The 18,693-nt window shown below is 39.0% G+C and overlaps 1 protein-coding gene across 1 annotated transcript; it reads left to right on the plus strand.

Moving 5' to 3' along the window:
• Positions 1-4,942: 4,942 nt before the first annotated feature.
• Positions 4,943-17,102, plus strand: wnt11 (wingless-type MMTV integration site family, member 11). The gene is made up of 6 exons (XM_033979030.2): positions 4,943-5,248; positions 6,491-6,688; positions 9,995-10,239; positions 12,527-12,804; positions 13,305-13,597; positions 16,253-17,102. Exons 2-6 carry the CDS (start codon positions 6,606-6,608, stop codon positions 16,425-16,427), a joined length of 1,074 nt encoding a protein of 357 aa, XP_033834921.1. The 5' UTR covers positions 4,943-5,248; positions 6,491-6,605; the 3' UTR covers positions 16,428-17,102.
• The last annotated feature ends 1,591 nt before the right edge of the window (positions 17,103-18,693 follow it).

Genomic DNA, 18,693 nt, shown 5'->3' on the forward strand with positions numbered 1-18,693 from the left:
CATCCTTAAAGCACAAAGGTGGAACGAAATGATGTAAAAGTAGTCAAATACGGTACAATTTTTAAGTATCTGGACTTTACTTAAGTCTATTTTGAAGTGGGTACTTTTTACTTTTACTTACCTACATTTGAGAGCAGGTATCTGTACTTTTTACTTCACTACATTTTTGAACAGGGCTGAAAAGTGAAAGTATTTTTTATTATTATTTGAGATTTGCAGAAAAGGGGGGTTATTTTTAACATGTTCATAATTTGAGCAAAGAAAAATATAGAAATAAAAACAGCTCGATTCATTTTGTTTCTGTTGAACAAAATCCAGCCCAAATGTTTATCAAAACCACATTTGAAGCTTTATTAAATTCAATACTTTTACTTTTTATTCTTTAAGTACATTTTTTAAAAACTTTTCCTACATAGATTTTTTTCATGTGATACTTTTACTTTTTTTGCATTGGCTTCTGTACTTTTACTTAAGTACCAAAAGTGAGTACTACTATTCTTTTGAAAATACTATACACAGAGAGAAAACTTTTGGCTCTGGCTAAAACCACCAACGTAGCCTCCGTCGCCGTGGTAATACAGCAAAGATATATGCACGATCCGGACAAAGACACTAGTGTATTTTAATAAAACATAAATCATTTTAGAGCTGCATTTGTGTCTGTTTCAAGATAATCCTTTATAAAAATGGGATTGTGTTCCATTGTGAGAAGACAATGTAATGTAACTGTATCTTGAGAAAGCCTCTCGTACTTCAATAATCCTCATTAATCATAACGTGGCTTTTCTACAATATGATGGATTTGTTTGTGATGAAGCTGGCGGATTCACTCGTCGCTCTTGGCTGCGGTTCAGAGGGCAGAGACCAAAGGGATGGTCGCGATGCTAGAACAGAGAGTCACTGGCATCTGAACTCCCACACTGCACTGGCTCGGGCCCACTCACAGTTGACTGCCATGTAAAACGCACGGCCTCTCCAGAACCAGGATCACAGCTCTGTGCAAATAAGAAACACACATGAGAGGCTGAGAGCGTGGATGTGGAGAGCAGAGCGGACGCAGTCTGGATTAAAGCGCGGTACATGATTTTCACACTATTAAAGGAGGAAGTGTATGTATCTATGTATGTGTTTATGTATGTATGTATGTATGTATGTATGTATGTATGTATGTATGTATGTATGTATGTATGTATGTATGTATGTATGTATGTATGTATGTATGTATGTATGTATGTATGTATATATGTATGTATGTATGTATGTATATATGTATGTATGTATGTATGTATGTATATATGCATGTATGTATGTATGTATGTATGTATGTATGTATGTATGTATGTATGTATGTATGTAAGTATGTATGTATGTATGTATGTATGCATGTATGCATGTATGTATGTATGTATGTATGTATGTATGTATATATGTATGTATGTATATATGTATGTATGTATGTATGTATATATGCATGTATGTATGTATGTATGTATATATGCATGTATGTATGTATGTATGTATATATGCATGTATGTATGTATATATGTATGTATGTATATATGCATGTATGTATGTATGTATGTATATATGTATGTATGTATATGCATGTATGTATGTGTTTATGTATGTATGTATATATATGTATGTATGTATGTATGTGTTTATGTATATACGCATGTATGTATGTATGTATTTATGCATGTATGTATATATGTATTTATGTATGTATGTAAGTAAGTATGTATGCATGTATTTTATGCATGCATGTATTTATTTATTTATTTATTTGGGGCATTGCTAAATTTAAATGCATTGCCAGCTCTATATATTGTTCCTGACTTCAGTGGTGGAATGTAACAACAACACAAAGTACTAAAGGAAAAGTACTATACTTAGGTAGAATTTTTAGGTGTCTGTAGATTTTACAGTAGATTCTTTTTACTTTTACGTGGCTAGATCTGAGAGAAGGTATCTGTACTTTCTACTCCACGACATTTTAGATCTGCACTGAAGAGTAAAAGTACTTTTCTTTATGGTTTGAGACCTGTTGAAATGGCTGCATCTGTACTTTTACTCGAGTAATCCTTTACCTCTGCATCTGTACTCATCCTTGAGTAATCTTTTACCTCTGTATCTGTACTTTTACTCGACAATTTTTTTACCTTTGTATCTGCACTTTTACTTGAGTAACAAATTGTGTACTTCTTCCACCTTTGCTGAGCTCTCACAAACCCAGTGGCACTTTACTCTGAACATCTTTAGAATGACTTTTTCAGACAGTAAAGTGCATCACGGTGGCTCACTCTTCCACAGCCTCAGCTCTCAGAAGAGGCTCATATAGGGGCTCACATGGCTCTTTCTTACACGTTTGCTATAGTTAGATAGCAGATGGTTTTAGATATAAACAGCGTGTAGCAGTCTGAGATTTGTCACAAAGTCCTGGTTTTACAATACACTGCACTGAAAAAAAGGTTGCGTAATGCAGCTTTAAACAGCATGACACTGTATCCTGTTTCGGAGCCAGCGGTTTGTTGTGGTCTGTAAAAGTGTCTGCTCCCAAGACGTTTGACAACACCTGAGCCACAGATCCCAGAGGAGACATGTCGGCTCTAACAGCAGCAAGGTCAAGGCTGGGCACAATAATAATAATAATAACACCTTTGATTTGTATAATGCTTTTCAAGACCCCCAAACACAATAATACACGTACACACACACAGACACACACATATGCGCACACAGAAACAGCTGCTCTGCTACTCACTGGTGGAACATTGAGAGCAGGTATCTGTACTTTCTATTTCAACATTCAAACAGGACTGAAAAGTAAAGGCATTTGTTCTTAGACCTGCTGAAGAGGCTGAGGGTTTATTTTTAACATGTTCATATAGTTTGAGCAATCAAAAATATATAGTAAAAACAGCTAGAAAAAAAATGTATTTGGTTGTTTCTGTTGAACAAAATTCAGCACAATCTGTATCAAAATCACTACATCTGAGGCCTTATAAAACCTCAAAAAATATGTGAAACTTTTACTTTTTTTTACTTAATTTTTATTCTTAAGTACATTTTTAAACGGGTACTTTTAGGTACATTTTTTCATGTGATACTTTTACATTTAGCTGAGTGTTATTTTGCTCTAGTATCTGTACTTTTACTTCCACCACTGCTGCTACGTACCAGACTGGTTCATTTTTAGGATCATTGTAACACTGTCTACTGCAAGAAAATAAACTTCACAATGTTCTGTCCTTTTGAAATATAGAGTGGCCACATGTTTTTGTATCGGTTGCCCTGCACTGCCATTTCGGCCGCTGTCCGTTGTCTCACTTTAGAGAACATCCCACTTTTATCCACACAAATGGGATAAAACAGTTAGATTTACAGAGAAAACATCACAACATGGCGTGATCTGTTATATTTCAAACTCTCTAACTGTGTTTTAAGGGATAAACATTGAGAATCTGTTTTATTTAAGTGTCTTCTATAGTCTATCTACCCTACAGTTATCACGCCTGTTCCACCACGTCCCACTGTGTCCAGTTTGTCCCACTTTCACTTCTATTGGGTAGGCGAGGCAAGGCAAGTTTATTTGTACAGCACAATTCATACACAAGGTAATTCAAAGTGCTTTACAGAATAAGAAAGACAGTAAAATCACTCAAATAAAAAAATAATCAACATAAGCCCATATGTCATAAGTACGTGTGTTTGTGCACTACAACATTAATGCAAATGTGGACAAACACCTTCTAGATTGTAAATTTAGAAACTGTATAAAATATTTTTCTCATGTTGTCAAAAAATAAATGCATATATTTGTCACTATTATTAATACGATTCTATGGGAAAATAACACGTTTAACAACTGAAAAAAAATTAAAATAAACAGTTAAAAATGTGAGGTTGCCTTCCTAAAATTAGGCTATACTGATATAATGCACTTACTATAAATGTATTCATCTTGTTTCTAATGGTGGATGAAGTACTCGGTATTGTTACTTAAGTAAAAGTGCAGATACAGAGGTAAAATGTTTAAATCCAGGCTCAAAACAGTTCTCTTTAGCTGTGCGTATGACTGAAAGGTTTTTATCCTGCACTTTTCTCCTTTAATGTTAATCTTATGATGATTATTTGTGATTATTTATGCTTTCATTTGTTGTGTTGTGATTTTAATAATTTTTTTATTCTGTAAAACACTTTGAATTACCTTGTGTATGAATTGTGCTGTACAAATAAACTTGCCTTGCCTCAGAAGATACTCAAGAACAACTAAAAGTATCACATCTACTAAAGTAAACACGTTTAAGCACCAGTTTAAAAGTGTACTTCAATAGTAAAAAGTGCTGTTAATTTGTTAAAGTGTTAAATGTAATGATATTGATTTAAAAATTAGACATATTTTGATCAACAGTAGCAATACAAATCAATTTCTTTTGTGTGTGTGTGTGTGTGTGTGTGTGTGTTGTTGTTGTTGTTTTTTTTTGTTTTTTTTAAATTGAATTTTATGTATTTACTTTTGTTTGCTCAAAGTTGAAGGCTGAACTCAAAAACTTTAGTCAGGATGTTACCACGAACATGATAAAAAATAACCCCTAAAAAACTACGTTTAACTTTTCAATCCAGTTAAAAAATTCAACTCATGCTCTCACATGTAGTGAAGTAAAAGTAAAAAGTATCCACTGTAAAATGTACAAAGTGAAATACCTAAAGATATCTAAAAAATCCTACTTAAGTACAGTACTTTACTACTTGTACTTCGTTACCTTGCACCTCTGCTTGTCTCATAATCACATCTAATCAAAATCGCATAAAAACTCATAAAAATACCGTGTGCATTAGGTCATGGCCATCATTAGGCAGCAGACGCGCTCTCACTCACGGGAGGTTGCCTGCTGAAATATGAAGGGCTTTTCCTGAGCTTTAGGAGCCGCGTCTTTCTTATGCAAATCCCGCTCTGACATCAGCAGTGAGATCAAAGCGGCGCAGGACTACTTTAACTCGCTCTCACCCCCACCTCGACTCACTCTCTCCGCGCTCCTCCTGCCCTGACAGTCTCTCTCTGACTCTGGCTCTCCAAAGCGCACCATGCGTGTTACCTGTGCAGAGATACCCCACTACCTCCCGAGGCTGGATTTTACTCGCGTGTTTGGCTGATACCGAAACAGACTACACCCCTGAAAGGATACTCACTCACCTCAGCTTTGTTCCTGTGCGCATTTATCCCACTGCGAGAGACGCCGGAAAGGTGAGAGCGAACTTTTTGTGTTTCTTTACGCACAATGGAGACGGGCAATGTGAAGGGAAAGAGTCGAATACAAAGCTGCTCGTACAAAGCCAATACGTGACAAGTCATTTTACAACAACACCGAAATCTTTCCTGCATTGCTGATTAAATTAAAATGCTTTACAAGTCATATTCTAAATGTAATTAACCGTGCGTAAAATAGCCTTTCATATTTACGTAAAAAATAAACTGCGAAAACTTGCTTATCTGGTGATCCCTTGTGATTTAATTTAGTATCATGGGAGGACGTGTTTGTATCGGTCTACATGACACTTTTAGAGCAAAAAACATTGTGTGCATTCCTGCCTTGACATCGGTTATACCACTGCTGGAGTGCGACGCTATCAGGGCTTATCTTTACGCGAAACGGGAGCTGCTTTTTAGGGCACTTCGGGCTGGTGTAAATTTGAACAATTAAGCCCTTGTGAACTACTTGAGTCTTCATCAAACAACAGGGATCAAGAGGTAGGCTTAGAGTAAGGGATTATATAACGTGAAGAGCAAACCGCAAAAGGCCTAAGTGAACAAATTACGCGCTTGTGGTTTTGTTTGTAAATGCGTAAAGTTGTATTCCTGCACACCTGCTCGCTTGGGTTCAGTCATCTCATTAAAATAATATATATGGATGATTTGACAAAGTTTGCGCGCGCTTCAGCCAATCAGCTAAGAGTAGAGAAGTCGCTCCTTTATCAGTTACTTGCGCGCCTTTACGCACTGTTCAAAGAGGCTGGTTATCTCCAAAATCCCGGTATCAGATAATAACACGTGATGATCTGTTGTTTCTCTTCATATTCTAATAGTAGCCTAACTAACTCGAGCTACATGTCACTGTTTAAGGAGTGATTTTTTTTTTTTTTTTTACTTTTGGACTAGAGTGTTTGATTTTAGGAGTTGGGATGTAAGTTTTGAGTAACTTGTTATTCAACATTTTTAACAATTAAAATATTAAAATAGAGTATCATCCTAAAATAAATACAGGATGTTTTTCATTTTTGCCCTAGTTGTAGCCTTTGTCTCATCATTTTCAACACCAAACTCTTTACATATTAATTAATAGGCTAGTTTTAATTCAAAAATATCTGGGTTAGGTTATGGTTCACTTTACCGAAATCTGCCCTCTGCATTTGACCCATCCTTCAATGCCGCTCGAACAGCCTATGTCTCTGCGTTATCTAAGCGTCTTACATGTTTTTTGTGTTTCAGAGCCGTCTATACAATGAAGGCTGACTTCTAAAACTCAGCCCAGAGCGATCTTTTGTCTTGCTTCTTGTGTGAACTCCAGTGTGAACTTTGGTGTGTGTCGTGAGCCCCTCTCACCATGCGGAGCTGCTCCCATGTCCTGCGTTTTGGTGTCTTCACTGCCCTGCTCCTGTCTCAGCTCTGCTCTGGCATCAAATGGCTGTAAGTATTGGGAAAAAAATATATATTAATTGTGATTTTTCTGTTTCGATTAGATTTGTGATATGTTTAGAAGAGCGATTCGGTTTAGAGTGCATACTGTAAACAACGCCAAGAGAATTTACATTTGAGAGAAGACTGAAATATGAACTGATGAATTGAGGCAAGAATCTCATACACTTCAGAGCATGTTTGTAGAGGTCTAAACTACAGATACAAGAGTTTTCTATAAAAAGACAGGATGCTTTGTACATTGCAGAGGGCATTTTGTTATCTAAATAAAGTGATTTGACCATTGCGCCAACTCAAATTGCGCTTTTAATTCAATTGCGATATACAGTGCCGCCTTATCTTACTGCCCGCTTAAAACGTCACTCCATTTTCCATTCACGTGATGTTTTTCAGCGCTCACGTCACTCAGATAAGCGATATTGTGCGAGGGAGTAATTCTGTGTTTTGTGTTGCCGTTTGTCCATGGCAGCTTTGTAAAGGGCCCCCAGCATTCCTCTGGTTGATCAAGGAAAGATTGTGTTGTCTGCGAGTGGAAGAGCGTATTGTGCGGTAATGAATGGATATCTCAGAGGTAGTAACATCTGCTACAGCTGAAAACGGCACGCTTGCATATATTACCGTGTCCTCCGTGAGGCCTTATCAAAATAACAGTAGGGTATAAATAAGATGCACACCTGGTGAAGTGGTCGCAGGGGTGTCGAAGACTGTAAGTCAAAATGGACGACAGGGACACACACACATAATCACCGAAACACATGTTAGTCATACACGTTTTACTGTTGACATAAACCATCGCACAAACACTCGGGGCAGTGCAAAATATTCTCAGGTTATTTCTGTATTCCGAGCTTGTTGTTTATCGTTTCGGAAAAGTTATTCATATTTCAAAAGCGCTTGTGGTTTGCTGCATAAGTTGTTTTTGAGTCTTTTTAAATTCTAGTGTTGTAGTTTGCGCTGCGACAACACAAAGGCCTACACACAAGTATACGGGTGCTTCATGCTTGTCTCTGTTGGGTCCTGGTTAGTGTGACCAGATTTTCGAAATTAAAAACAGGGACACACCCGGGTTGGGATGGTTGGGATGGTGGGTTAGTGTAAATAAAACAGACAAAAGAGTGCGTAACATTGGCCATTCTCGATTTACTCGTGTCAGTCAGAATCTGAGGTTCAACAGAGTGCATGTTTTTGTCTTAAACTCATTTTCAAACGCTCATTTTTCTGTATTTTAGCTAAACAAATGCCAATATATTCCCTCCTTTACTTTTGGCGGGTAAAAATTGGTCAAAAAATAGGAGCACCTGGAATATTTCTTGTGGAAAACTGGGATAAATGAGTGGCTTGGGATAAATCTGCTGGGACAGGGGAGTAAATATGGACGTCTGGTCACTCTAGTCCTGGTTTGAGCCCAGATAAGTCCAGATGTTAGACCTGGTTTGGTTCCGTTCTAGTCCTAGTTTAGTCCTGGTCTAGCCTAGGATGAGTTCTGAAATTAGTTCCAGTTTAGTCCCAGTTTTGTTGCGTTCTGTGTCAGGGCTGCAACGATTAATCGACTAAACGTGACTAGTCGTAATCATAGTCATATTTTGATATGCGTTATTTGGATGATGCAGACTCTAAAACACATACCAAAAGACCATTTTATTATAAAAACAGCGCCAAAAAAACATTTCTGAGTTTTACCAATAATATGCGTTACATGATTTGTAACTATTCTCTATTTGAAAGTCTTCAGTCGCTATATTTCAAGATTTATTTATTTAAAAGTGTGTTTTGAAAGCCTAAATTTACCACAGAAAATATAAAAATTGAATCGCAGACTAGTCGACTACTAAAATAATCATTGCGTACATATGAACACACCCTATGGTCACACTATGGGAGCCGAGATGGCATGTCCTAAATCCAATGTGAGCTCCCACAGTGTTGATAATACACAGCAGTACAATGTGATCCAGATGCGGCTGTAAACACCTGTGAGTGCTACAGGACAGAGCACCCAGTGGAGTCACAGCTTATCATTGGGCACAGAGAGGTGGCCCCGCGGCCCTAATGCAAACCAGGCCGAGGAGCGGGAGGCCGCGGCTGCTCCCGAACGGACACCAGACACACGCAGTCAGTTGTTGTCTCCTGTGTAAATCCACCATCCAAAATTATGAGACAAAACACCAGAGTAGCAAAAATCTATATATATCTTTGCTTGCTAAAGGCGCTGTTCCTGATTTCTTAAAAACGTGAAAAAACAGTTCATTTTAAACGGTTTGCAGTGGTCCAAAGTTACTCCTCACTTACCTTATGTGGTCCGAGCATCCTAATTATTCACAACGATGAGTTTATAAGCGACTTTCAGAGGACAGAGCAGAGTTTTGCCAACAACTAGCATGCTAACACACAGTTTCTGATTATCGGACAATACAACGGTTTATATTTATATTCAGACAGCACTCAGCAGACATATTTTGACCTCAAGGGCTGCTTGAACAATATATCTGTTTTGCATTTTTGCTCAAATATATGGGAAAAAGTCAAGTACAGGGCCTTTAAGACACTGTAAGCTTACATTACATCTATGAGTGTTCTTTGTTTTGGCATAGACGAGAAATTTAACTCAAGAGAAGTGTTTTGCCAAAAAGGTGTCCGATTTACTTTATGAATCTACAGCTGATTTTCCTTTGGGGTTTGTCTCTGATAAGATGTTTCTGCTCTGTGGTTAATGGGAAAATGTATGTACTAAAACACCATCTGTTTCAATTTGCATTACCGCGGCCAGACCTTTGTGCACAAGACTAAACAGAGAATACGCTTTTCACTCTTCTATGCAAAACTCTATGCAGTCGAGTAGGGCTTTAGTTGTTTATTCGATTAATCGGTTGATGGTGTCTTAGCTGACCAAGACCTGTATTAGTCGATTAATTGTTTTATATTGAAGTTAGTGAGTGAGTTAGCTGAAGATTTGGGTTTTTAACTCTTTTATTTACTGGTAGAAATGCAGATTAAACTCACGACTCACGGGTTTAATCTATCTTTATATCAACACATTGTTAGTACTTTTTCAGCATAAATGTTTAAGCATGAACTCCCGTGAAGGTGTAATGTTATGAGTGCAGTTTGGATCAGATACATAGAGATGCATAATAGTTTTGAAAGCTTTTGCCACGTCCTTTTTTTAGTCAATTTAGCGATCAGCAGCACATAGCTTTAACTGACCAACAATTTCTTTCATCGACTACATCCCTCCAATATAGTAGTGTTTTTATATTTATACTTAAGACCTAACCGTTTGTGATGGTTTTCTTTCAGGACGATATCGCACGCTCCAGCGTCTCTACACGTTAACCAGACTCAGCACTGTAAACTGCTGCCGGGTTTGGTGTCGTCTCAGGCCCAGCTGTGCCGCAGTAACCTGGAGCTGATGCAGACCATCATCCAAGCGGCCCGCGAGGTCAAGAAAACCTGTCAGAAAACCTTTGCAGATATGAGGTGGAACTGTTCGTCTATTGATATCCCCGCAGACGCACCCAAGTACCGGCCAGACCTGGACAGAGGTAGGGCTCTGGTTAATATAGTGATAAAAATGTAGTGATCTTACTCCTGTGACGTAATGCTGTTTGCACAAAGAAGTTAGGGCTGTAGTCCTGTAGCCCATTAATCGGTCAATCGTGTCTTCATCAACCAACTTTTTTTTTTCATTATCGAAACATTTTATTTTGATATTAAGGATTTACAACAGATTCAGCAGCAAGGATTTGGAAGTGAATCGTGAGTTTAAACTGCATTTTGTCATATAAACACATATGACAAGGTTTTGTATTTTTCTTTATAAATACTTGGTTTTGCATGAACTCTCGTGTAGTTCATCAGTGCAGTTTTGGCCAGATACATGATAAGATTATAGAGATATTAAATCGTTTTGAAAGTTTTGAGTAATCGATGGAAGGACATCTTCAGTCGATCAAGTCCCACCCACACCTTCTTCACCTGCCTTGAGTTAGTAACAACTGGATGTAACCAATTGCAACGAAGAGTGAACTGTAGTTACCTCTTCGAAGCGTTACAACGATACAAAGTTTACATGAATTGTGATAAAACAGAAATTATGATCTGGCAGAATCTTTTGGCACATCGCCCTCCCCGAGACAGAGGTACGGTCAGGAAGAGCTAAATAATGTCGCGCCTGTGGTCTGCTGCCCACAAGAGTCTATTTTCAAGCTAGTGTTTGACATTCGATAAATACTCCAAACCAAGGTCATTAGGCGCGTTACTGGCATGTTTGAGTTTAAAAATGTGAAGTGATAGTTGGCAGTGACAGTAAAGTCTTGGTTCAACAACACTACTCATGTTTATATTCACATGACAGCCGTCTGCGGACAAAACGGACTCATTTTCATAGTGTGTAAGTTATGATATACTGCGTCATCTTTACCTTGGCCAGTGAAAATAGCCCAGCTGTTTATTCTGCCCGGCCTACAGACCTTATAGGACAGCCACCCAGAAGTGCGAGCTCCCAGGGCATCCCACACATTATACCTATTATCTTTAAACTATGTGAGCACTGTGGGCCTGTCACGATAACACATTTTGAAGCATGATACACTGCTACAGAGAAAAATTACGAGAAGTGATTGAATCTATTGAAACTACGTTATAAAAATAAAGCAAGTTAATCACGGTAAATAATTTTTAAATAGACGATATATATCATTAAAAGGCATGAGCTGCAGCAAATATAGAGCAAAATGAACCAACTTTGGGCAAGAAATTTCACCCAGTGTCTACGTACATTGGTGTATGAATGTGTGTGTGAATGGGTGAGCGTTTCCTTGATATAAAGTGCTTTCAGTGGCTTGAAGGTGGTAAAGCGCTATAAAAAAACATCTACAGCTCAAATTTGATCGTATTACAACAAAAATAACAAACGTCTGTTGCAAAGGAAATGTACACGTGATACACATTGAGCCCCAAAGTCTATTCTTCCATCTTTCATATATTGAACGATAAGTCGATATAGTATTTTATGTGACAGCTTTAGACCACAGCACAACCTGGCCGCACATCTGTTACAGGGTGCTTCAGTCTGACTTACGTTTCTTTGTTCAAAAGACCTTGAAACGAGCGGCGTTGCGGGTAGAGCCATTTACCAAGAGCACAGGAAATGGCTCATCTCTGTGTAGGAACGGCTTTGATCTCACAGGCCATGGTCAGACGTGATTTGGTCTAGTCTTTAACATATGTGCTTCCTGTAGATGAAAATCACCCATAATTACGTCACAAGTCAGTCCACAGTATGGCATGACCAGCACTGCGCCTCTTTAATGCAGACATTTTGAGTCAAAATCAGCTGCTCATTTTTACATTACGTAAGCTTAGAGTCGAGATAAAGGGAATTTGTTGCCTAGTTTTGTCTAGGCTTTGGTGAAGTTTATAATTTTTACTTCCTGGTTGGACATGGGCAGCAGATATGACATAGGTTGGTAGAGTGTTTGTCCACTGATCCAAAGGGTGGCGGTTCAAATCCTGCTCCCGACATAAACATCATTGGTTGGGCGATCAGATCCACTGGCCCACAGGTTGGCAGTGCGATTCCCCCTATATAAAAATGTTTATTATTTAATTACACCAATAAAAATTAATTACAGCACCTTTATTTTGTTAAATGAATGTTTGAACTGCCAGAAAAATGCCTTCCTTTTGCGTAAACTGTCCCTGGATTTTGGATGAAATTTTTTGTGTTGATGACATAGATAGATTCCCCATAAACTACCACTTAACTGATATAAATCTCTCATAAATGTCATATGCACTTTAATAATTCTTTTCCCCCCTTGTGTCCAGGAACGAGAGAGGCTGCGTTTGTGTATGCCTTGTCTGCAGCCACCATAAGCCACACTATAGCGCGGGCCTGTACTTCTGGAGACCTGCGGCTGTGTTCATGCGGACCCATCCCTGCGGAGATCCCCGAGCCGGGCTACAGGTGGGGCGGCTGTGCGGACAACCTGCACTACGGTCTCGTTATGGGGTCCAAGTTTTCCGACGCTCCCATGAAGATGAAGAGGCCGGGTTCCCATGCCAACAAACTCATGCATCTGCACAACAGCGAAGTGGGAAGAAAGGTAAGGAGTTTTTTTTCACTATATAAACGATTATTAATGCTTTCAGAAATCTGTTCCTGTTTATAGGCACCATCTTGAGCTCTTTTGACCATTCAGAAGATATAATATTTGAATAATAATAGTAATGCATTGGATTTATAAAGTGCCTTTACATTTACATTGCATTATTCATTCACTCCACATTCGGTGGTGGTGAGCTACTCTTGTTGCTACTATTTTGTTTTGAATTGTTAACGTATGGCAACGGTGCAAAAACAGTTTGTCCTCTTAAAATTATAAGCTTCTATCTGCGTTCAGTTTTGAGATATTGAGGTTTAAAGTTTGGACTCACAGAGCACAATAGAATGGGTAAAAGGGTTTTTTCTCATATAAACTTAAAAAAAATTGTCAAGCCCCATGCAACCTCGATAAAAAAGTGTAGAAAATGTATTCTGGAACAAAAATATAATAAGTGAATAACGCAATTTCAACAAAAAGCTTATTCTGTATTCATTTTACAGGCCTTGAAAGATGCTCTGGTCATGAAATGCAAGTGCCACGGTGTATCTGGCTCGTGCTCCATTAGAACGTGCTGGAGAGGCCTACAAGACCTGAGGGAAATCGCCATGGACCTGAAGACCAAATACCTGTCGGCCACCAAAGTAGTGCCCAGACCGGTCGGCACTCGCAAACAGCTCGTGCCAAAAGACATCGACATACGGCCCGTGAGAGAGAACGAGCTGGTCTATCTGCAGAGCTCCCCCGACTTCTGCACCAAGAACGACAAGCAAGGATCTGTGGGCACCCAGGACAGGTACGAGACTCTTAAAAACATCGGTGGTTTTTAGCTTCGAGAACGTGATGACTCCCAGATGGACGGTGGGAGATGGTTTTCACTATAAATTACGTTGTATTGAAATATCCAAAAGGTAAATTCATTCATTCATTCATTGTTAAACCTGATCATTTTTATTAGTGACTAGACCCAAGAACTCACTGTATTACAATAAAAATCCTAGCATGTGTTAAATATTATTGGCCCATAGAATGTTGACCACAGGGAAAAATAGGCCAGTTAAAAGAGGGAGACATACTGAAAACCAGATAATATTGCAATTGCTGTTTTGGAGATACAAATTAAAATCAAGTGTATTGTTTATTAAAAATGATCACAAAAGAGATAAGAACGTTTAGTGTAATCTCCCAAACAAGATTATGAAGTGGTATTTCTGGCCTTTTGTGGTTACTTTTATGGTCCATTTGTGGTTTGTGTTAAATTCAACTCAACCAACGCACATTTTAGCAGTATCTTGATGCATAGCTAACATATCAAATACTGTTACTGAGATAAAGGGAAAAAAAATCGAGATATGAATGTTTGTCAGATATTGCCCACCCTGAGTGTCCGTTGGTTCAGGATGTTGACTTTAATGTGGAGCCTTCCTGGTGGCACCGCTGGTTTAGCACTCGTCCTGATAACAGCGAGTGGCCCGTGAGTGAGCTGTGTCTATGGGCTGTCTGAGCATGTGTCACTGAAAAGGCCACATACTCCAGTCCTTGTCCCACTATCTGAAAACACTGACTAATGGAGCTATACTTAGGGTGAAGTGCACTTGGGCAGATATTGATTGGAGCGGGGCACACAAATGGGGAAATGGTTCCCAAAGATAAAGTTGTACTTAGAGTTCAGGCTCTGTCCTGGTTCAGGCAGTGCCACGTGTTAGTGAGGAAATGTGCAGGGAGTGTTTGTCTTATGGTTTGACTCATCATCGCACAAACTAATCTCACAAATATTCACCAATAGAAAATGTTATCTTAGAACTTCCAGTAAATCTGAGCTCTTTTCTTCCTTATAAAAATGAAATAGATGGTTAAGTGCTTTTTGTCAAAATGCCACTGCATTATAGAAACATGCATTGTGTCCCGGACACTCACTCTGTCCCATGTGGCTCAAGTACACAGCTGATAACAGTGTTACTGCATTAGTCAAGTCATCAGTCTCAGTTGGATGTGCTATTACTTACATTTGTAATAAATAGATGCTCCAAAGTGATGTCCACGTAAGCGCTAAAATGTAGTCATATTCAATTAATTTTGAAAAAAAGTATTTTTGCTCTTTACAATCTGCTAATTTCCTTTTCTCGTTTTTTTTTTTTTAATATCAGGACTAATTAACAGTTGTAACTTGCAGCCGTCTTTCATCCCGATGCCCCTGTAGTTAAAGTGACTGCTTTATTAGCCCACATGCCCATTTGAACCCGGTTTCATTCTTACGATCAAATCTAATTAATTTACATGAGAGAATCTGGGACAGTGACTTTTGCAGCTGTGGTTAATGTGTAAAGTGTGACTGCTGCTTTATGCAGTAAAGAGGGACATTATTGAGGAGTGTGTGTTCCTATTAAATGACATTATCCTGCAGATGTGGAAAGCAGAGCGTTGCTTTTCCCCTTGCTCCTTTTACAGCCGTAATATAAGGGAATCTTGTTCCTGACATAACACAACTATGTGGGCTTTCTGTGTAAGTCCCAGCTCCCAGCGATGTAATAAACCTGTCTTACACTCTAAATGAGTCCTGTCCCTCCCCCTGTCCCCCTCCCACTACAGCCATCAGCTCTATGTCTTTCTCACCATAGCGCTCTTTAACACTTTGCCATCATAAAACAATGCAATTATGTGCCGAGGGCAAACCAAAGAGGCCAGCCCCACGTATTCAGCCTGATTTACAGCAGGGCCATTCCCCTTTCATTCAGCACGGCTTAAGGCTCCCACATCCACTGCTCACGACAGACACAGAAAATGTTTGGAAAAAGGACAACACAAAAGACTGAGGCCAACAGGTCAGCCACTATTAAGACCATTGTGGCCACTTCAGGGGCGGTGAGATTGTACACACAGCTAGACTAAATGTTTTAGAATGAGGCTATAAAACTAATTGCTCTGGGGGGACTGAATATAGAATCCTTCTCACAGCTGCCACTACTGAGAAACACAGAGGAGAATATGTGCAGGTTTTATTCTAGTTTTGACAATTTTTATTAGTGTTGTCATGATACTAAAATTTTCAACTAAATTTTGATACAAAGGAATAGACCTGATACTCAATACCGATTTCGATATCACGATGATAATAAAAACTCTTTCTTTAGACAAAAGAATGTTTTTATATTCTCACATGGCCTTATATCTGTGTAATCCCTCAGTTGTCCAGGTAGGTTCCATAGTGATCCATGGGCGTATACTAGTCTATGTGTCTTATACTTGTACTTTTTGATACAGCTAAAGATCATTAATTTGTGTCCTGTGAATGTGACTTTTTTAGTACTTTAGTTACTACTTTACTTTTTTAGTATCGATACTTGCTCAAATGAGCATCTGGTTTTGTTGTTCGATTAGTTTGATTTTCAATCATTTTGCCAACTCTAATTCTGAGTAAAACATAACTAAAATTCCCTTTGTGTTTTTTTAGACAGTGCAATAAGACGTCGGTGGGGAGTGACAGTTGTGACCTGATGTGCTGTGGGCGTGGCTATAACCCTTACACAGAGAAGCTGGTGGAGCGCTGCCACTGTAAATACCACTGGTGCTGCTACGTCACCTGTAAGAAGTGCGAGCGCATCGTGGAGAGATATGTGTGCAAATGAGAGGACGGCACTGCACAAAACCAAAGCACTAAACACAAGGCTTACTCCAGCTTTAGCATGTATCACCATCCTGGACTCCTCCTGCGTCTTTTTTGTATCAAACTCTGAGTGAGTTTAAGCCAGTGCTTCACACGCTGGGACTCTGGAGTGTGCGGCAGTGCCAGAGTCGTGAAGATCACCGTCCTCTTGGGTTATTTTTCTCCTTTCTAGAAACAGTATGTCCCAAACAAAGGGACATACAAAGTCTTTTTATTCTATCTTTAATCAAAATAAATGTTAATGGATTTTATGCTGGAGAAGAGGACAGTGTAAGCGTCATTCCATGGAAAAGGTTTTAGATGGAACCTCCTGGTACTTTTTCCAAAGTGCTAAACACGTTTCCTCAAAGACAATGGACAAGAGAGGACAAGGAGTACACAAAGGGAATTTTATTTTTTTTTAATCACAAAGTTTTTTGTGGTTGATATTCTGGACACTTGTGATATTTTCTGGGCCATAGCCACGCTCCTGTGGACTCGGTGAAGAGAATCAAAGACTTTGTGCTGCATTTTATCTCTATGATGTCTCAATCCAAGCAGTTCAAAATATATTATATTTTTAGAGTATATGAACTCATGGATTTTGTAAACCACTTTTGTGTGGATGTACATACTATTATTTTGTATACTGAAATAAAGAAAGAAGTATTTATAAAATAAATCTTAAATATCATCTTTATACATTTTTGGTTTTCTTTGTCTTTCACAACAATACAACCTCAAAATTATATAGCAGTTTGTGGTTATAAATAAAAAACAACACAGATTATAGGCGTTTGCTTAGTTACCATAGTTACCTTTTGTCAAATCCTACACGATCTGAAGAGACGTGTCCCAGTGCAGGAGGGAGTGAATTCACATTAAATTGAATAAAGGCAAAGAGACTTTAGACGAGCCCAAAGACAACAGGCGTCACTCTACCTTCTGACTGGCTGCTTCTCCTGATTTCACGCTGACAGAAATAGCAGAGGAGGATGTGGGCTCTCTCTGCAGCTCACATGACACTCAGCAGCACCAGCCTGCTCCACTTGACCTGCCCCTGTGTGCACACTCCGAGTGCCAAAACAAAGGTTCAACATACCCACAATCACAAGACACCAGAACTACTTACATGATTTTCTCCTCATTCTTGGCTATTAATTTCATATAATTTGATTTGTGAAGATTTTCCATATTAACTAATGCTGAACACTGATATTAGATCTAAAACCACACACTAATAAAAGGCCCCACTGTGTCCACTGAGCATCAGTCCTGTAGTTAAGTAATAAGAATCAGACAGCTTAGCTTCAGCTGTTTGTTAAAGGCACATTATGCAATTTTTTTGTTGGAAATCTGCCATTTGCTTGTCTCCAAGAAGCTGCTTTTACTTAACTTGGAATGTTCCACAAGTTGGCGTTGTTAAACTCTCTTGCATTTATTCGGTTACAGGTGTTTTTACTGCTACTCTGAGCTGGATCGCCTGTCCACAGATCTGACTTGTAACTTGATGGCAGCACCAACTTGTCCCATTGAAAATACATAAATTGCATCGTGATTATTCACCCCGATGGCTGTTGTTTATGAGTCCTTTTCACAACTCTAAGAGACCAGTGAGTTCATTGGTGGAGTTTTGCTGTGATGGTAAAGCTAAGAAAAAATATCATGCTAACGCGCACTTCCTCATTAGGGTTTATATATAAGCACGCGGCGGATGTACTTTGACCTTGAGAGCTGCTTATATGATATATATGTACTGCGACAAGACAAGTTTTGCTCAAATACATGTGAAAAACTCTTTAACAAACAGCTGAGAAAACCATGTCTCTTGTCCTATTATCCAACTTTAGAAGTCACAGTCAGCGGACGTGACGGGGCAGCTGACAACAGGCTAACACTATGCTCTGTGGGGGGGCAGGGGCTACATGGTGCAGGTGAGCAGGGGGTCCATTCTTGCCCGGGCAGTTGGAGAGAATAGCAACAATCCTTCAGCACGGTCTCATGTCTCAGCTCCAACGTGAAGACAGTGGCGTTGACAGAGGACGCACATGTGCTTCCCAAACTAGAATAGAGCGGGCTAAACGCTCGGGAGAGGAAGACCGTTTGAGATAAAGATAGCGCCTTGGTTCGTGACTTGTCCGCAAAGTGCTTATCTCTGTCAGTTTTCCTAGGAATTCAGTAGGTTGTTAAGCAAATATTTATGTTGCATTGGGAAACACTCAGAATAAGATCTGGGTTCGGACATCAAT

The sequence above is a fragment of the Periophthalmus magnuspinnatus genome, chromosome 14 (assembly GCF_009829125.3).
Source record: "Periophthalmus magnuspinnatus isolate fPerMag1 chromosome 14, fPerMag1.2.pri, whole genome shotgun sequence".
Taxonomy (NCBI): domain Eukaryota; kingdom Metazoa; phylum Chordata; class Actinopteri; order Gobiiformes; family Gobiidae; genus Periophthalmus; species Periophthalmus magnuspinnatus.

What these genes read in the sequence shown, in the direction of transcription:
- wnt11 (XM_033979030.2), top strand. Translation starts at nt 6,606, where the DNA reads ATGCGGAGCTGCTCCCATGTCCTGCGTTTTGGTGTCTTCACTGCCCTG. An exon ending in CCGGCCAGACCTGGACAGAG is followed by an intron (nt 10,240 to 12,526) that starts GTAGGGCTCTGG and finishes CCTTGTGTCCAG; the next exon opens with GAACGAGAGAGGCTGCGTTT. An exon ending in ACAGCGAAGTGGGAAGAAAG is followed by an intron (nt 12,805 to 13,304) that starts GTAAGGAGTTTT and finishes TTCATTTTACAG; the next exon opens with GCCTTGAAAGATGCTCTGGT.